At 46.7% G+C, this 20,978-nt stretch overlaps 1 protein-coding gene across 1 annotated transcript; it reads right to left on the bottom strand.

Annotated features, from left to right (window-relative positions):
• Window positions 1–10,972: 10,972 nt before the first annotated feature.
• Window positions 10,973–16,545, bottom strand: LOC123382304. Its single transcript, XM_045046349.1, is given in 1 exon segment — window positions 10,973–16,545. A coding segment is annotated over 1 exon segment (5,247 nt). The 5' UTR covers window positions 16,224–16,545; the 3' UTR covers window positions 10,973–10,976.
• Between the last annotated feature and the right edge of the window lie 4,433 nt (window positions 16,546–20,978).

A 20,978-nucleotide genomic window follows, 5' to 3' on the forward strand; every position in this document is an offset into this window, starting at 1 on the left:
AATCAAGTTCTGCTGAGTGGTTTGAAATAAAGGCAGGAACCAATCAAGTTCTGCTGAGTGTTCAAATTTAAATGTCAACCAATAACAGCTCTGTAACCGCAAAAAAATCCCTAACTTGTTTGTGCCTGTCTATAAAAGAAACTGTAAGATTCTTGCTCGGGGCCTCTTAGCGTCACCGGCAACGAGTGCGCGGAGGACCGGGTTCGAACCTGCAATAAACGACCCTTGCCGCTTGGCTTTCACTCAGGACTCTGGACTCTGGTGGTTTGTTTTCGGGGGGTCTCTCGAATCGGGGCATATCAACATGACCAGTGATGGTACTCTGATTGGCCAGGTGTGAGTCAAATGGCAAGAGATATAGAAAGCATCTGCTGAACCACAAAGACTGAGAGTAAAGGAGAAGAGGTGGAATTCTAAATATATGCTAGTCTGCAAAAATAAATGCATATAACCATAAAGCTATAAACTCTTGATAACTCTAACTTCACCAAATGACCCCAAAACTCCTCAGAAATAGTGTATACAAAAACTGCATGGAAAGTCTCATCATCCTCACACTTTTCTCTTAGGCAAGAGCTTCCCCTTTGTCCTGCACAAAAAAAGAACACCACCAAAGAACCATCCTTCAGGCAAGCACAGAGAAACCAAGAGAATTACATTTCTCACATCACACAGCAAGACACTGGGTAAATTTGAATACACAGATGGATTCTGCCTATCCACATCAGAATGGTACCCTTTCAGGACCAATTTATATAATTGGTCTATAGAACCAATAGGACTAACTAATATAATATAGCTCATCCTGGTCTCCACCATACTTCCTGGGAGGAAGGCTTGGGAAGAAAGAATGGTGGAAAAAGAAACATTTACTGCAATAAGCCTTTGGAGGAAAATAATCTTTTTAAAAGACAAGAGTTAAGTTTATAGTCTCAATTACAAAAATCAAAGGACATAGGGAATAAAACTTTAATGATCACCAAAAACAAAATTACCTTCCAGGGACCATGTGACCAAGATTCATGGGATCATGATGCTGGCCAGCCATTGTGCAGCTTCCAGGGTACAATGCAGTGGAAGCCAGCCAGAATCCCTGCCTTTGCTGAGTTTATAGGCAGAAAATTAAGCAGGCATAAAGTGGGATAAGCAAAATGATAGGGGACACACAGGTGGTATGAGAACACAAAAGAGGGGCATCTAACTTAAGCTGGAGGAATCAGTGAAGGCTTCTCAAAGGAAATGATGCTTAGGCCAACACCTAAAGGGGGAGGAAGGATTCAGCAGCAGGCACCGAGTTCTGTTAGGAAGAAAGATCAGGGAGCATAAGGAAAATTAATATCCCAGCATTTCTTCATTTATTCAACAAATGTTGACTGAGGGCCACATCAAGAGTGCAGTAGTGAACAGACCAGATACCTTCAGAGAGAGTTCATGGAAAATAATAAGGAATTCAAAAATAAAAAATTCAATTACAGATTATAGTGAATCCTACAAGATTAGAGAGAGAGAATATGGAGAGGAGGGTGTGGGACTATATATTAAGATAGTGATCAGGGAACATTTGAGGTAAAGCCTGAAAGGATGAAAACCAATAGTCCTTTCAGAGCTAGGGGAAGAGCATGCTGGAAAGAGGAAGCAGCAGGGCATGCCAAGAGGGCTTGGTCTATGTCTATGTGAAGAACAGAGAATAGACCAAGTTGAAGACTAGAAAGAAGGCCATTGTATGTAGAATGTAGGGGGCAGAGAAGAGAGTGGCTTGAGGTGAGATGGATAGGCTGATCTAATGCGGGTCCAGGCGGGCCAAGGTAAGGGTTTCAGTCCAAGTGCCTGAGGAGCCATTGGAATGTTTTGAGGAGTTACATGACCCACTTTAGCCTTTAGACAGATTGCTGTACCTTCTTAATGGAGAAAGAATTGTAGAAAGATCCATTAGGATGTCATCTTAGTGGCCCAGGTGAGAAATGGCAGTGCTGTGAACATGATTGGTGGGAGAAAAAGAAATGGAGGGATTTGAAATATATTACATAGGTAGAACCAGTAACACCAGCACAATTTGGTGAGAGAAATGGAAAAATTAAACAAAAAAATCCTTTGCTGGTTTTAGATATGGCATGAATGGTGTTGAGGGACGAGGCAGGAGAGGCGTGCAAAAGCCAAATCATAAAGCTCGTTAGAATTTCTATTAAAGAATTGCATGTTCATGAGGGCAATGGGGAATCCTCATAGTCATGAGGTTTTGGGGTGATGGTAGGTGGTCCAGAGTCAATGGCCAAGAAAAAATTCTTTAAGATGTTTTTGGTGCGGAAAAGGTGATTTTATTAAAGCACCAGGACAGAACCCAGGCAGAAAGAGCTGCACTGAGGTTGTGAAGAAAGGCTGGTTTTACACTATGGAGTTGGGGAAGTAGTTGAAAGGGAGGCCTCCAGAGGGACTTTGATATGCTAAAGAGGACTGACTCCTAAGATACCTGAGGCCTTGCTATTGTCAAGCTAAGGTTGTTTTCCCTCTAGTAAGGCATTAACATTAGGACAGTAGGGGGTTCCTGGAGAAATGTTATACTCTATATTTGCTTCAAGTATTTGTCAATGGGCTGCAGATTATGAGGAAATTTAATTTTATCTGCCATTTCCTTCTCGCCTTTGTTCCCCATATCACTATTGAGGGGTGATGTGGGGCTCCAGGAAACTGGGTCTACAGGTTTCTGGAGATTAGGCTATTTATAAAATTGCCTTTTTCTTGTAATGTATAATATATTAGTAAACTGATGGAGACCCATGTCCTGTATGACTGTGATCTCTATCAGTTAGCCATTTGTTTTCTTTCTTCTCCTTTGTCCTTGGGCAGTCAAGAGTGCCTGAGGAATATCACACATATCCCACCTAGGGGCAGGGAGTGTGCTAGCTTGTATTTTGCCCTCAGCCTGCCTCAAGCTCCCTCATCACTTGAACAGTTTGAAAAGATTATTTCATTGTTCTTATTGTGGTTGTTTTAGACATAGTGTTCTGGAGATCTTACTAGAAAGGGGCAGGAATGGTGAGAAGAGGAAAACTGGGGCAAGGGGTGTTGATGTGCTAATGCAGGCAGGGGCAGTGGTGCCCTTTGGAATTCAGTGTGTGTGTTCTTGTTTTCTCCTCTTCTGACAGTAGAACATATGAAGTATATTTAGCACCTGAGAACCTGCTCTATGGTTCATATGGTTTCCATTTGGGGACTAAGGGTGGAGGTATGTCCTTGCAATGTCTCCACCCCCACCCCCACAACCTACAGACTACAGAATTCCACCTCCTAGCAAGCCACACATGACTCCACTTTCCTACCTAGGCTGACAGTATTTAAACTCCCCCAGGAAACACCAAGAAAAAGATCAAGCAGGGCAAGATATTACAGGAGGGGAGCAATGCTAATTTATGTTAATTTCAAGTTTCAATTCCTTATTGTATTTTTCTTAACAAGTGAATTTCTCTTTCAAAAAATCACATTTATTAAATACTGTACTTCTGCTCCCAGCAGTCTAATTATCACAACCATGTAATCTGCTAAAAGAGCTGGATTAAAATGTTTGATTTTAACACATGGTTTTCTAGGACAGTTTCCTAAGTGCCCAACATTTGCTAATTGAAAGGAAAAACTATGACCATTACTTCTGGCCTAAATGCTGCCAGAAAATAAGAGCCACATCATCCCTTCTTATGCCCTATCCACCCCATTCTTCCCTCCATCAATACTGAGGGGTTTGCAGAGTTTGTTTTGAAACTCCACAGCACTGACACCAGCACCAAGCCCCAGTACTACCTATCTCATGCTTTTATGTCCTGCACAATGTAGAGGTTAGGGAACATGCAAATTAGAATCTTGGCTTTGTTACTTATCTGTCCAGGCTTTAATTACCTCAGAGCTGGTATTTCGTATGCATTAAAATATTCACACATTTAGCATTTGGAACATAGAGCTCTAGAAGTGTTTGCTATTATTATTATCATTAATATTATTATTACTAAACTTCTGCTACTGTCCAAGGCCTTCTCAGGGGAGGTTTTGATTGGTCTTTTGCACCATGGTATACGTTTTGGACATTGGTTCATTCTCTCAGAGGAATTTGCAATAAAGTGCTAGTCTTAATAACGGTAAAACAAAAAGAAATTTCAGGCTGAAGGGAGGAGTCAAGGCCCCACAGGAGTTTTTATCCCTGAGGGAAGCTTCCTAAGTGAACTATGCCTGCCTGGGCCCTCAGCACAGAGCAAGTCTGGTCTCAGAGGAGCCAACCTGTAATGGGGTCACCTGATGAGCCAACTGTACTGAGGCACCAGCAAAGCAGGGACTCTGTGGCAGAAAGGATGAGAGAAATGCTCCATTCCCATTGATTTTTGCGGTCAGAAGATCCAGGAGGGAGCTGTTTAATTTCAGCATGCATGTATATTTGTGCCATCTGGGGACACACACACACACACATACACACACACACACACACACACACACACACACATGCACAAACTTGGCCCTGAGCAAAGGCACTCAGAGGAGGAAGAATATTTGTGGGCTGTGAACATGTGAATAGACAAGAACAACCTCTTATTCATCCAACGTTCCAGAGTGCAGCAGAAAGTGTTTCCACTCAGGGCACTAAAAAGTTTGCCACTCCTGGAGTCTGAAGAAAGATGGGTAGGGGTAGGGCAAAAGGCCCTATCCCTGAGTGGGAGGCCAGGCCAGCCAGGGATGGTGGATTCCAATTAGGCACCAAGGCAGCTGCAAAACCCTAGATCAGAGCAGAAAAAATGTAGAGACAGAAAGTTAGGTGCTTTTACGTTAATGAACCCAAGCCATGTTGGATCACTGTTTAGAAAAATGATTTGGTTTTTCTTTCTTTCTTTCTTTTTTTTCTATTCAATCAGTGATTTAATTATGAGAAAAGTGAATAGTGTTAAAGATGCAAAGGCACCAATCGTCCAGGAGGCCTGAAAGGGTAAATACAATTATACATTGTAATGAAACCAAGCAGAGTGACTTCCAGCCGCTGGTTCAAAGCACTCAGCTATGATTTTGGAGAAGCATAAACAATACAAAAACCAATAATTGCTGTGTCAGTCACAGCATCCGTGCAGAATACCAAGTACGGCTCCAAGCCTCCGGCTTCCTGGTGTTGAAAGGGGGCATACAGAAACACTGTCTGCTGGGAAAACCCTAGGGACCAGGCAGTTATTTGTCTCTAGCACCTTCAGGACCTCTTCCCAGATCTCCATCACCCTCCCAACCCCCACAGAGGTACTAGCAATCACAACCCACCCCAATCTATTTGTTACCAAACACAGAACTCAGAATTTGTAGGCAACAACAGGCTGAGAGCAGGTCTTGCTTTTTCAACTGCATCCAAGCAGTCAAACCAATGGTTTCATGGATGTCATTCTCCCTAAAACAGCACTATCTGATAGAAATACAATGTAAGCCACATATGTAATTTTTAATCTTCTAGTAGCTATATTAAAACAATAAAAAGAAATAGATGAAATTAATTGTAATAGTATATTTTAACTCAAATCATCCAAAATACCATAATTTCAACATATAATCAATATAAAAAAGTATTGATGATATATTGGGCATTTTTTTGTACTAAGTATTTGAAATCAGGTGTGTGTTTTAGGTTTATAGTACATCTCAATCAGACTAACCATATTTCAAGTGCTCAGTAGCCACATGTAGCTGATGGTGCAGCTTATCTCAGGGTAGAAAACAAACCACTGATCCCCTGAGGTACCTTGCACCTTGGGGTCTGTGAGCCTGGAACCTGCCTCTCACCCTTATGTGGAGGAGAACCCTACCTGTTTCTTAAGGTCTGAAGACCAGTACCTTGAACCACCCTCATCTGTCGAGCAGCTGTACTGAGGCCTCTCCAGGCTAGAGAGAAAATAGCCCAGAGGGCCCAAGTTGGCCACTGCAACTTGCTCAGGTTGGAAAAAAAAAGCTGTAGAAGTTGTCTCTGAACAATGGCATTGACCAAAAACCCACAGGATGGTCAACAGAGATTCACGATCCTAGAGGCTGGGGAAAAGGAAGGTCAGTGGCTATCTTCCAGTAACTCTGGTGATAAGAGGCAGGGATCCATGAGATTCTGTGGCAGGCAGCCTGTGTGTCCATTTGCCCACCAAGATTCTACCCAAAACACTTTGGGCATGATATTCACATTGCAAGTGGAATCTTGATATCTGGGCCCAGCAGGCCTCTTTGAGGTACTGGAGAAAGTGCAGCTGCTCTCCACCCCCACTCTATCAGGCAACAGAGGGGCTGTGTCAGCCCTGCTTGCAGACTGTTTGAAATGAAACTCTGCCTGCCTCTGCTCCCTTGTAGACAGTCTACAAAGAGGCCCCACTGAGAACTTTAATTTCCAGTGGTGATAATAACTGAAATTGGTGTTCCAGTTGAAAGAGGAGAAAGGCCCAGCTTCCCCACTCCCAGGGGAGAGCTGAAAATCTCATGAACTCCCAGCTCTCCCAGTGGACTTACTAATAAATAGCCTCCTTCTAAAGGACCCCAGGAACCTCATCTCTGTCCAGTTTAACTCCAAGGACCCTGAGATCATTTTCTCTCCTCTCTCTCCCACATGAGTTTCCTCTTTCTCTACACAAATTTTCCTTTCTTTCCACCTCTTAGGAAAAAGTGTCCCTTTTTCTGGCCCAGGGCAAACTCACCCCAAGGCCCTGGTCCCATCCTTTGATGCACCAGCCTCACTCATCCCCGTCTTCACTCTCTTGCACCTTCAGTCTCTGTTCCTCCTTCATTACCCTTTTCCACAGCACACAAATAAGCCTCCTCCCTCAGACACCTCTACCACTCCTGCACTACATCATGCCTTCCTCTCTAGGTCACAGTTGTTCCCTTCATACTCTTTCCTCCCTATTCCTTTGCAATGTGGCTTCTCTCCCTGTAGCATCTGGCACTACTTTCAGATCCCCAGGATCCTGGTCACACAAATTCTAATGCTAATCTACGTCTAAGCACCACCTACACCATGGCCAATACACTTACCCTCACCACAATCTTTGGGAAGCTTGCAGGTCACTGGGTCTTCTTCAAGTAGTCACAGTATGTTCTCCATCACTCTGTAAGGGGATCTAGATCCTATAAGGGGCCTACCACTTATTGAGGCCATGAGAGTCTTGATTTCAGGGACCATGACAGCCATTCATTCAGTTACTCATTAGGCAAATACTTACTGAACATCTACTGTGGGACAAGCATGGGTCTGGCACTGTGGAGCAGGAAGGGAACAAAACAGCAAGGTCTTGGTCCTCATGGACCATTCTAGTTGGGCAGACATCAAATATGAAAAAAAAATAAATTTTTAAAATCAATATAACTGCAGATAGCAACAAGTGCTATGGAGATATAAAACCAGGATGATATGATAAGGAGAGGTTTATGAGGGAGAAGGCAATTTAGATTGGATGGTCAAGGAAGGACTCTCTTATGAGGGGACATTTAGTCTGAGGCCTGAATAAAATAACTTTCCACTCAGGCTCATTTGCAGCATAGATATTCATGTTGTCCACAACTACAGTTCTCCTTCACTGGTCAGTACCCGTGCTGTACTGGTTGTTAAGTATTTTTAATATCTATTTCTTCTGGCCCCAGCCAAGATAAAATAAAGGGCTAGAGCATGAGTTACAAAGACCCTGAGGTGAAAGGGAACTTGCACTCATGGAACAGAAGGTGAGCTGATATCACAGGAATGTGACAAGTATGGAGGGCCAGCATGTATGTCTAGTCCACCTTGGTAAGGTATTTGGATTTTGTTCTCAGTGCTTGGGACAATTTTAAACAAGACCCAGATGTGCTCTGAATTGTATTTTAAAATAGTACTTCAGCTGCTTTGTGCATTGTGGAATTTAGGAAGATGAGAGTGAAAGCAGAGAATTGGATAGGAAGCTATCTATCTTCGTTAGGATTCCCCAGAAGTTGGCTCTAAGCTAGTATAAGGGATGTGATACCCTAAAACTGGTAGGAGAAAAGGAAGTGAGATAAAGAATGGGAAGCAACCATTCTCAAGCAGGCCACCACTGTGGACAACTGGAAATTAATCTCATTAGGAATTTGGGGAGGGTGTGTAGAACATGCAGTTCAGATTATGCCACCCAAAATTTGAGGGAACTGGAGCATTATTGTACCAGGGTTAATTCCCCAGCACTTCTGGCCTGATGTGTATGATAGAGTGGGCTCTGCAAAAAAAAGTCAGAGTGTATGGGTGGGGCACTGCCCAAATCTGCCACAGAGGATATTTCTCCAATCCACAGGAGAGATCAAGATGGCTTGGAACTAAATGGTAGAAGTAGTGATTAAAACAAAAGGAAGGAATGAAGTTCTGACACGTACTATGTTAGGAGCCAAGCTCCTAGGCCCTATGGAATGAGAGTTGGCGCAAAGAACCACTCGGCACTCCGATTTCGGCAGAGAGTCTTTACTGGTGCACCAGGGCTCCCCAGTGTTAGAAAGCGGGAGAGCCCCGATATACGGGGTTACAGGTCTTTTATACCATTTTGAGTTACATTTGCATACAGGCTGGTGGTAGGCTCTCTGCTCGGTGGTGGTTAGGGTTGGGGGTAATTTCGTCCTGGGAAAGCTTGGGAAATGGAGTTTCTCTCGGCAGATGCAACTTGGAGCCCGGGTGCGAAGCGGCAGGGGACCTCCGGTTTGGGAGCGCAAGCAGGTTTACAGAAGCGAGATGAAAGCGGTCATCGTTATTTATGTGACAACCTGTTCCTGTCTTGCGTAGGGAAAGGTGGGGGGTACAGCTCTCCCAGGGTACGGATGTCTAACTGCAGATATCCTGTTTGTCAACTGGTGGAAGTGCAAGCCCTGCAAGTGAGGCGTTACGGAACTGAAGATAGGGTGGGGGTGTGTTATTAAGCTAAGCAGGGGTCTTTCATTCCCCCATTTTCTTTTGGCGTCGAATGAAACCTTTCATTCGATTGTATCTGGCCTTTCTGCGTCAAATTGTCTTAGTTGGTGGTACTGTTGAGTTAGGACCAAGGCCTGGATGACAGAGAGTCTTTCTCTTATGAATTGTACCAAGCGGTTGAGGATGCAAGGTCCGAACATCAGTATTAATAGTAGGAGTATTAAAGGGCCCATGAGGGAGGAGACTAGAGTGGTAAACCAGGGGGATTTGTTATACCACCCCTCAAACCAGCCTTGCTGAGATTCGAACAGCTTTTGTCTTTGTTTGAGTCTCTCCCTCAGCTTGGCCATGCTGTCTCTCACTATTCCTGTGTGATCAGCATAGAAGCAGCACTCTTCTTTGAGGGCAGCACATAACCCGCCTTCTTGTAAGAACAACAGGTCAAGTCCCCTCCGATTTTGTAAAACCACTTCTGAGAGGGAGGTTAGGGATCTTTCTAGTGCCGAGATGGATTCTTCTAGTGCCTGTATGTCAGAATGCATAGCGATTTGTAACTGCTTGAACTGATTAGTTTCTATGAGAGCTGTGGTGCCTGTCCCTATGCCAGCTGCTAAACTTCCCATAGTTAATCCCCCTAGGAGCAGTGCTACGGTGAGGGAAACTGGTTCTCTCCGGAATCTGCCGCCGGGTTCGTAGTGGCCATAAATATATTCTGAGTCATGGTAGAAGATTTTTGGCCAAAGTTCAATTAGGATGCAATAGTCGGCAGTATTATTGAGTACCTGGAGCGAGATGCATGGCGTGAGTCCGGTGTTACAGACCCAGTACGTTCCGTTGGGAGCGGTCAAATAATAGGGACCCTGCCCGACAGATGGTATGGTCTGACTACAGAGATTCTGGTGTGAGGGTGGAATTTTCCCAATACATAGGCCATGACCGGTGACTTCAGTTAAAGTGAGGCCATGTCGAGGTGTAGTGCTACATCTCAGTGGGGCATTCGTATGGTTAGTAAAGTTCCCAATTATAGCAACTCCCTGATAGTAAGGGGGTTTAGCCGTTAGGCAGAGCCAACAGTCCTGAGTTTGATTTGGGGCCGTAAGGTTGAGAGTTAAGTATACCCCTTGTACAAGGTTTAGGAGCCTATCTCCTGTGCCCGGTCGAGAGGGGGGGGGTCGGGTATCCTAGACTGGGGCTTAGAGTGGAATTAACAGGGTTAATTCCCGGTGTCTGAGTTGGGGCCCTTGGTGGCTGGACTGGGATGGCTAGCTGGACCGGAGCTTTTTGATCGGCCAATACTAGGTTGGGACCTACGGTTTGGGTGATTGTATCTATTTTTAATTTGATTTTTAGAACAATCCCCCTATCTTTTCCCGGTAGGTACCATCGGAGTCCCCATGTATAGCCCGTCTGCCATCCGAGAGCCCGTTTTCCTGAATCTGTAAAGGTAATCTTAAGAGGTAGAGACAGGGGACTTATCCAATGATGATACCCTTCTGTGCCCTTTTTATAGTAGCAAGTGTGTCCATCGGGGTCAGGTTTGGTGTAACCTCTTGTAATGGTGATTAAGTCCCAGGAAGAGGTAGGTTGCCAGTAGGCATCGCCAGTAGTTTCGCAGCCCCATGCCGAGCAGAAATATTCTTCATATCCCCCACATCGGTGGGCAGTGGCCCTATCCCTATTGTCTCGAGGACAGACATAGAACTCTGCCTGGGCTAATCTACATCTGGCAGTGGGACTACTGCATCCATGGGCAGTCATCTGCTGGATTCTTTCCCCCATGTAGGACTGCAGGTTCTTGGGGCTTCTAGCTGGGATATCCCAAGTGTCTAATCCAGCTGCCAGCTGGCAAAAATCAGGGGTAAGTGGGGGCCACCAAGTATTAAGCGCATGGTTACCTTGGACCTCCCAGACAACTTCCCCGCTCTGGGAGTAGATTTGCCAAGTCAAGGTATAAACCTGATGTGGGTTCCCCTCTTTGACAATTTTAGCTCCAATTCCCGCCCCCAAGCTTGTGAGGACCCACAGAAAGACCATTCCCGCTGGGGGTTTCATTTTGGGTTTGTGCAGGGACAGGGTGGATTAACAGTCAGACACGGGAGAGTCTTATCTTAAGAGGGTTCTCCGAACGGTGGAGCTTCCAGGTTTTGGGAGCTTTCGGTCCAGGGGTTCTTGGGGCTGCCTTGGCGTGCGATGCGTGAATCCAGGCGGCGATCCCGTCAACCTTTATGGCGGTGGGCGTGGTCAGCAGGACGATGTAAGGTCCCTTCCAACGAGGCTCCAATCCTTGAGAGCGGTGCCGCCGGACGTACACGGAGTCTCCTACCTGAAATGGGTGGCTAGTTTGTGGATGTCCTGGCCGGTACAGTTCGGCCAGGGGTGTCCAGATTTGGGCCTGCACCGCTTGCAGCCCTTTTAGTCGGGCTTGTAAATCAGTCTTAGGATCGGAGGGGGAGAAGGAATTGAGCAAGGTTGACAAAGGGGGGGGTCCCCCATAAAGGATTTCATACGGGGTGAGCCCGAAACGGTTGGGCGTATTTCTGGCTCTTAACAAAGCCAGAGATAGGAGGCGTCTCCAATCTTTTAAGCCAGTCTCTAAGGTCAATTTAGTAAGGGTCTCTTTTATTGTTCTATTCATTCTTTCTACCTGTCCTGAGCTCTGGGGCCTATATGCACAGTGTAATTTCCAATTAATCCCCAGTGTCCTGGCGAGCCCCTGACTTACCTGGGAAACGAAGGCCGGCCCGTTATCTGACCCGATTACCTTGGGAAGTCCAAATCTGGGGAAGATTTCTTCTAAAATCTTCTTGGCTACCACGTGTGCCGTTTCTTGTCGGGTGGGGTAGGCTTCTACCCATCCTGAAAAGGTGTCTACAAACACTAATAGGTACTTATACCCCGCATGGTGAGGCTTTACTTCAGTAAAGTCTATTTCCCAATAGACTCCTGGGCGGTTACCACGAGTCCGTTTTCCTTCCGGCACTCGGGTAGCCCCAGCGTTTACCTGTTGACAGACCTTACAGGCGGAGGTTACCTGTTCTATGAGGGTGCCTGCCTTAGGGATTAAGAAGTCAGTTTTTTTAATCAGTAACTTCAGCTTCTGATTACTTAAATGTGTCCAGGCGTGCATTTGTTGGATCATTGCCAGGGCTTCCTTTCGGGGAAGGACTATCTTTCCTTCTTTTTCCCAGTCTTTAGTGTCCTGATTCAGTATAGCCCCTATGGCCTTTGCCTCTTCCTGGTCTTCTGGGGTGTAAGCATATTTGTTGGTCGTAAGATTGGTTTCTTCAAGTTTTGTGGTCAAAGTCAACGTTTCTGCCACAGCGACTTGCCTGGCTACTTGGTCTGCCTGTCTATTTCCTGTTGCAATTGGGTCTTGTCCTTTCTGATGCCCGGGGCAATGAATTATGGCTACTTTTCGGGGAAGAAAAAGGGCCTTTAATAATGCAATGATTTCAGCTTTGTTTTTAATTTCTTTTCCTTCTGAGGTTAGTAGGCCCCTTCTTTCATAAATACTCCCATGTGTATGAGCCGTTGCAAAGGCATATCGGCTATCTGTGTATATGTTAGCCTTTTTCCCTTCGGATAGTTCTAGGGCCTTGGTGAGCGCTATCAGCTCGGCCTTTTGTGCAGACGTGCCAGGAGGTAGTGATTGTGCCCATATGATGTGGTGGCCATCTACTACCGCCGCTCCCGCCCTCCGGGTACCTGAGTCGATGTAACTGCTCCCGTCCGTATACCAAGAGTGGTCCGCATCTGGGAGCTCTTGATCTTTAAGGTCTTCCCGTGTCCCATGGGTCTCAGCCAGTACTTGCCGGCAATCGTGTGCGCTCTGTTGGTCTTCCGGTGCCGGTAGCAACGTGGCAGGGTTCAAGGTAACCGGAGGTCCAAATTGGACGCGGTCTGTGTCCAGTAGGAGGGCCTGGTAGTGGGTTAGGCGTGCGTTGGTTATCCATCGGTCCGGTGGCTGCCGCACTATGGCCTCTAAAGCATGCGGGGTGATAACAGTTAGTGGCTGTCCAAGGGTTAATTTGGCAGAGTCCTTGACCAGCATAGCAGTGGCTGCCATGATACGAAGACATGGGGGCCACCCCGCTGCCACAGGGTCCAACTTTTTGGACAGGTATGCTACTGGCCTCTTCCAGGGCCCTAATTTTTGGGTTAGAACTCCTTTGGCAATTCCTTGTTTCTCGTCTATGAAAAGGGTAAAGGGCTTGGAGGTGTCTGGCAACCCGAGAGCCGGGGCGGAGAGGAGGGCCTCTTTTAGGGCCTCAAAGGCTGACTGATGTTTTTCCTGCCAGGTGAAGGGTGCACTCTCTCTCGTGAGGGCATAGAGGGGGGCGGCTAGCTCAGCGAACCCAGGTATCCATAAGCGACAGAACCCAGCAGTTCCCAGGAATTCACGTACCTCTCTGGGGTTCTGGGGCGGCGGAATGCGAGCCACAGTTTCTATTCGCCCAGGGGTGAGCCATCTTTTCCCCTCACTCAGTATGTACCCCAGGTAGGTTACCTTGGTTTGGCAAATCTGGGCCTTCTTGGCGGATGCCCGGTATCCTTTTTCTCCTAATTCCTGGAGCAGATGTCTGGTACCTAGTATGCAGGCTTCTTTTGTGGGGGCGGCCAGAAGAAGGTCATCCACATATTGGAGTAGTGTTACTTCTGGATGTTGAGTCCGGAAGTCAGTTAGGTCCCTGTGAAGAGCCTCATCAAAGAGAGTGGGGGAGTTTTTGAACCCTTGGGGTAAGCGGGTCCAGGTTAATTGGCCTGAAATTCCTCTTTCAGGGTCCCTCCATTCAAAGGCAAACAGTTCCTGGCTCTGGGGGGCCAAGGGTAAGCAAAAGAACGCATCTTTTAGGTCCAGTACTGTGTACCAGGTGTGGTCTGGGCTCAGGGTGCTGAGCAAGTTATAGGGATTGGGGACCGTAGGGTGGATATCCATAGTCCTTTTGTTGACTTCTCTTAAGTCTTGGACGGGCCTGTAGTCCCGGGTGCCAGGTTTTTTTACTGGTAAAAGAGGGGTATTCCAAGGTGAGCGGCAAGGTCGCAGGACCCCAAGCTCTAGAAATCTAGTAATGTGTGGCTGAATGCCCATATGAGCCTCCTTGCTCATGGGATACTGCCTGATAGACACAGGCATTGCCGTGGGCTTTAGGTCAATTATGATTGGGACTTGGCATTTGGCTCGACTGAGCCCTCCCGTTTCTGCCCAGGCTTGGGGAAAGTCCTGCAGCCAGGCTTCGAGGAGGTTAGTGGTGACCGGGGTTTCAAAAAGTCTGTGTTCGTCTTGTAAGGACACAGTTAAGACTTGGATAGGCTGGCCATCCCGGTTTAGCACTTGGGCCCCCGTTTCGGAGAAGTGTATCTGGGCTCCAAGCTTGGTTAGGAGGTCTCGTCCCAGAAGGGGGTACGGGCATTCGGGTACCACCAGAAAGGAGTGTGTCACCGTCCCTTGCCCTAAGTCGACCGTGCGGCGGTTAGTCCATTTGTGAATTTTTCTCCCTGTCGCTCCTTGGACCCAGGAGGTACGCGAGGACAGAGGCCCATTTGCCTTGGTTAAGACCGAGTGTTGAGCTCCCGTGTCCACCAGGAAGGTGGTGGGATGCCCCCCTACAGATAGGGTTAGCCGGGGCTCGGGGGGGGCTCCGGAGCCCTGACATCCCTATTCGCTCTCTTCGCCTAAGGCGAGCACAGAGGCAGGTTTCTTTGAGTTCCCGGGGCGCTTAGGGCAGTCTTTGATCCAGTGCCCGCGTTCTTTGCAATAGGCGCACTGGTCTTTTCCTACTTTGGGCCGCCTCTTCGTTTCCCCTGACTTTCCTGTTCCGTTTTCTGTCACTACAGCTGCCAGGATTTTGGTTAAATGTTTATCTCTCTTTCGATCTCTTCGTTCCTCCCGTGCTTCCTGCTCTTTTGCTAGCCTAGCCTCCTTTTCCTCTGGGGTCTCCCTTTTGTTATATACCTTTTCTGCCTCCCTAACTAGTTCCTGCAACCCATAGGTTTGAATCCCATCTAGCCGTTGGAGCTTTCCTTTTATATCAGACGCTGCCTGATCTATGAATGACATGGCCACGGTAGCCTTATGTTCTGGAGCCTCGGGGTTAAATGGAGTATACATCCGAAACCCCTCTAGAAGCCGTTCCATAAAGGCTGCGGGGCTCTCCTCTTTTCCTTGGATTATGGTCCTTACCTTGGCCAAATTGGTGGGCCGTTTCCCTGCCCCCTTGAGACCCGCCAACAGAGCCTGGCGATAGATTCGGAGACTCTCCCTACCTGGAGCCGTTTCATAGTCCCAGTCCGGGCGGGTGAGGGGAAACCCTTCATCTATTTCATTGGGAAGCTGAGTTGGAAGACCTCCAGGCCCCGGCACATTTTTCCGGGCCTCCAGGAGAACTCGTTGCCTTTCCTCGGTAGTCAAAAGGACCTGTAAGAGCTGCTGGCAGTCGTCCCAGGTAGGCTGGTGTGTGAGGAGGATAGACTCTATTAGTGAGGTTAGGGCCTGGGGTTCTTGGGAAAAGGAAGGGTTATGAGTTTTCCAATTATAGAGATCGGATGCAGAAAATGGCCAATATTGGACAGTCCGGTTGACTGTCCGGAGAGGAAACAGGGAAGATTGCCAAGTGGGAGGGCCGTTCGGGTCGTCCGATCGCCGGAGACGGAGGCGGGGGGTCTGAGGTGGGGTCTGGGGAGTTAGATCGGGTGGGGCTGGAGTAGAGGATGGGGCTGACGTACAGGCGGGGGAAGAAGTTGGGGAGGGGGAGGAGGAACTGGAGGCAGGAGGGGAAGTAGGGGGCACCGGGGACAGGACGGAGACGGGGGCCAGGGGTGAATTATAGGGTGGAGGTAGTAAGAGGGGGTTGTGGGGCGGTGAAGTCTCTTCGGGGGCGTGGGGCGGCGAAGACAAAGCGTCTAGGAGGAGGGAGTCCCTTTGGGACTCATCGGGAAAAACCGGTTTGGGCGGATCTGGAGTTTGGGTTGAGGCTCGGTTTTTGGAGGTTTTCAGGGGAAGGAGGGTAGACTGAGAAGTGGGGCAGGAAGGAAGGAAGGGTTTCACCCATGCCGGAGGATTCCGGATGAGATCCTCCCAGGTGAGGATATAGGCCACTTGATCTGGATGACCTTGTGGTCCAGGATCCATTACCTTCGTCTTAACCTGTAATATAACAAAGAGGTCAAAAGTCCCGTCCCGGGGCCACCCTACAGATAGGGTGGGCCACTCCGATGAACAAAAAGTTCGCCATCGACCTTTTCGAACCTCAACGGATAGATTGCGAGCTCTTGCCTGGACGTCCGAGAAATGAGTCAGAGTCAAAGATAGAGGAGTAGTCAGTGTCTGTCCCATGGCTGTGTCGTCCTGTCCACGCGTCCACACACGCACACTTACACACACACACACGAATATGACTACAATGTCGATACAGACCAGACAACACAGACTAGACAACAACCAAGGAGCCGCGGCCAGGTATTCAGATTCAGATGGCAGGGGAGGCCTGCCTTCGGATTTGGGGAGTCTGACGAACTTGTCAGTTCTCCTCTACAAGCACCACCGAGGCGTCCCTCGGGGCCGGGGTGTGAAGGTTCAGGACACGTCTGTCCTCCTTCAACACTCCTACTGAGGTGGCCGGCCGGCCTCAGAATTCACAGTTCAGAGACAAAACATAGAACACAATACCTGTGTGCAGACAAAGGCACAGAAGTCTGTCTTCAGTCAGTCCGTCAGTGGCCCGGGCCGGAGAGTCATCTACCGACGGGGCCGGGGTTCTCCTGCCTTCCCTCGCTTCCCGGCCCATGCACCAAATGTTAGGAGCCAAGCTCCTAGGCCCTATGGAATGAGAGTTGGCGCAAAGAACCACTCGGCACTCCGATTTCGGCAGAGAGTCTTTACTGGTGCACCAGGGCTCCCCAGTGTTAGAAAGCGGGAGAGCCCCGATATACGGGGTTACAGGTCTTTTATACCATTTTGAGTTACATTTGCATACAGGCTGGTGGTAGGCTCTCTGCTCGGTGGTGGTTAGGGTTGGGGGTAATTTCGTCCTGGGAAAGCTTGGGAAATGGAGTTTCTCTCGGCAGATGCAACTTGGAGCCCGGGTGCGAAGCGGCAGGGGACCTCCGGTTTGGGAGCGCAAGCAGGTTTACAGAAGCGAGATGAAAGCGGTCATCGTTATTTATGTGACAACCTGTTCCTGTCTTGCGTAGGGAAAGGTGGGGGGTACAGCTCTCCCAGGGTACGGATGTCTAACTGCAGATATCCTGTTTGTCAACTGGTGGAAGTGCAAGCCCTGCAAGTGAGGCGTTACGGAACTGAAGATAGGGTGGGGGTGTGTTATTAAGCTAAGCAGGGGTCTTTCAACTACAACATGGATGAACCTTGAAAGCATTATGCTAAGTGAATTAAGTTAGATGTAGGAGAGCAAATATCGTATGATTCCACTTAAATGAAGTACTTAGAATAGGCAAATTCAGAGAGACAGAAAGTAGATTAGATGATACCAGAGCCTGGGGAAAAGGGGAATATAGAGCTATTTCTTAATAAGTACAGACTTTCTGTTTGGGGTGATGAAAAAGTTTTGAAAAAAGATCGTGGTAATGGTGGTACAACATTGTAAATGCAATTAATTTTACTGAATTATACAGTTAAAAATGGTTAAAACGTTTTGCTGTATGTATTTTACTACAATTTGAAAAAATTAATAATATCAAAAACCATTGAATTACGTAATCTAAATGAGTGAATTGTGTGGTATGTGAATGATATCTCAGTAAAGCTGTTTTTTTTTTAACGTTTTATTTTTATTTTTGGGACAGAGAGAGACAGAGCATGAACGGGGGAAGGGCAGAGAGAGAAGGAGACACAGAATCGGAAACAGGCTCTAGGCTCTGAGCCATCAGCCCAGAGCCCGACGCGGGGCTCGAACTCACGGACCGCGAGATCGTGACCTGGCTGAAGTCGGACGCTTAAACGACTGCGCCACCCAGGCGCCCCAGTAAAGCTGTTTTTTTAAAACATAAAGGGAAGTGAAGACAATCAGAATATGAATTAATCCCATGGCACTGGCTGATGGATTGAATGTTGTGAGTGAGAGAGAGACATAAAGGATGATGGCTGTACTATCCTAACCACCTGCTTAAGCTAAACTGGTTGGAAGCTACCCACCAACATTGGTCTTTCACACTTGGAGGATCACAGGAGACTTACCACAGGAAGGGTGGGAGAGTTAGGCAGTGTTATGCAGAGCCTGTTACAAAATTTAATGGTCTTGGGGCACCTCGGTGGCTCAGTCATTAAGACTCTGACTTCAGCTCAGGTCATGATCTCATGGTTCATGTGTTCCAGCCCCACATCGGGCTCTGTGCTGACAGCTCAGAGCCTGGAGCCTGCTTCAGATTCTGTATTTCCCTCTCTGCACCTCCCCTGCTCACGCTGTCTCTACCTCTCAAGAATAAATAAACATTAAAAATTAAAAAAAATTTAATGTTATCAGTTTCTCTTCCCAGGCACACCCTTAACACAAAGGTCATTGAAGCTCTTAGGTCCACTGTGATGTGCTACATTCCAGAGAGCAGGGCACCTCCATGTCTTAGCCTCTCCTTTTCAATTAACTTTCACCAGATCACAAAATACTGCCATTTCTAGAAAATCAAGTATGGCAGCTAGAAGCTAGTAAAGAGGATATACATACCCAGCCTACTGGGCAATGCACAGCTACCATTTCCCTTCTGTGCCTCTGGATTTAGGAGCTATGCAAGGGCAACATTCTTAACTTTTTTTTTTTTTTAAGAAAGTCTGCTTTAGCTTATTGCAGTTGGTTAAACCAATAAGCCTACATTTTACTTGATCTTTTTCTAACCAGCTGAGCTTGTAAAGCCATATGTGAGTCAAGCTAAAAGTGTCACCAGTCATATGCTCTTGAATCACATCTCATTGAACCAATACAATTTTCTCCATTGACTTAATTCCCAGGCAACGATTTCTAATCTATTTTAAAGAATGATGCCTTGATTCAATCACACAGTGAGACTGCGACAACGCTCCACAGTGACAAATGGTTATGTAATGGGCCAGATGGTTGAAGGGGTAACCTAGCCAAAAACTGGCCCTTTGCATGCATGCAGAAATACCATGAGGGACCACACTTCTTCACGTGTAAAGACACAGTCTGATTTTTATCCTTGCCATCATAGAGCCTGTAAATATTATCCCTGGGGGATACCTTGAAGACAACTAGTTTAGCATCTGTATTTCCCTTATTTTCATCATAAGAGACTTGACAACTTGCTTGAGGTCACACAGTCAGTAGGTGTTACCAGGCTAGACTGCTGGTCTCCTAATTCTCATTCCACTCTCTTTCCCTTGCATTGCACTGCCTTTAATTGCCAACAAAGATTTCCCAGTTGAACCCAGGGTTATGAAATCACAATGAACTTTGGCAGAATGAGTAAATTGTGACAACCAGAAATAATTGTGCACTCATATGCAGTAGGTACTCTGTGCCAGATGTGTTTTGTCTCACTGTGCCACTCTGCTGCTAAGCCAGAGCATATGAAATTTGACCCTCTGTGTCTGAATGGTTCCTTGATTCAAAAGGACAGATGAGAAGGAAACATAGAGTAAAGGGTTAGTGCAAGAAGTCTGATTAGGATGGGATGCCAAGAAATAATAATCGAGAAACTGGCTGGCAAGTGTGGGTAGGAAGATGGTCTGAGCCTGTGGTTCATGAGGTGCCTCCACCACAGTTGCAGGTCAGGCTATTATTAATCACCTCCCAAAGTTGGGCTTAAATATATCTATAAACAAGTGTCATATGAACAACTATGTACAGAAAGCTGACTTAATATGCAAATGTCCAACTTATCCAAGTATTCAAGTATGTTTTTCATCACTTGGTTAAAACCTCATCCAATCCTGGCACTTTTCTTCATTATGACAACTGTGAGATGTAATTCATCACACACACACACACAAAAGGGCACACACCATAGTGCTTACCTCCTACCCACCAACCCTCCCACTTCCATCTGCTGTGTCAGGTAGGTGGGTATGGGAGAAACCTACATATTTCTTTACCATACAGTGAGAATTTCTCATTAACCTGAAAAATCATCTTTGATGGGTTTCATTCTTTCATCACCATAACTTAATGTAAATGAGAATAGGTAAATTACCCAAACTGGTTAATTCCATCATTGTGGTAAGCACTGCTAAAACATCTGAGAGTCAGGAGAGAGGCTAAGGAAGCCCCAGAAATGTGTGGAAAAGCCAAAGGGCAGCCATCTGAGACTTGTTGAGTCTCAAGTCATGGAATAGAGAAAGTAGGCAAGGGCAGGAGCCCAATATTCTCCCTGATGTTCCTCACCAACCTCAGTTCTACCCACTCTTCAAGGTTCAGCTAATGCCCCTCCTTCCAGGGAGGTTTCTGTAACTAGTCCACTGGATGGTCTCTTTTTGGAATCTCTATGCATTTAGAGTTTGACACTAAATTAAATCAAATCCAGCAACCATTTATTATTTTACGAGCACTAATGATGTGGTATTTGTCTTCAGAGTAGTTCATTCCAGATTGGGAGGGGGATTGAAGAACACAAAGACAAATGCATCTGACAGCTGTAAGTGTTGATAATATCCTCAGAGGTGGGATGGACTTCACAAAGGGTTCACCTTCCAGAGTATGTGACACTGAATGGAGATCCCTCTTTTGGCTTCTCCATATGGTCAGGTTCTAAAGTTAACACGAAAAGAAAAAAAACAAGGATTTTCAAGATTATTCTTGAAACTCCCTTAGAAAGATGCTATTCAGGAGACCAATGTACTCTTACAGTGAGCCCATCCAGCCAACATTCCCCCCACCACTGGGACAGATCTGCTTCCTCAGTTGGCTTATGTTTTAGGAAACGTTTTATGGAAAATTGGTGTTGTTAAATACTGGAGTCACAATCAGTGATGTGAAATACTCATATCTAGAGGCACATGAGACCAACCTGAGCTGGGAAATAGTAGGTCTATGGCTCTTGTTCTTTCCTCACCTGGGCAAATGCTCATTGGAGGTATAGGCACAATTGTCAGTACTATTCAAAATGATTTTCTCTCTCATTTTCT

This window comes from Felis catus, chromosome E2 (assembly GCF_018350175.1).
Source record: "Felis catus isolate Fca126 chromosome E2, F.catus_Fca126_mat1.0, whole genome shotgun sequence".
Lineage (NCBI taxonomy): Eukaryota > Metazoa > Chordata > Mammalia > Carnivora > Felidae > Felis > Felis catus.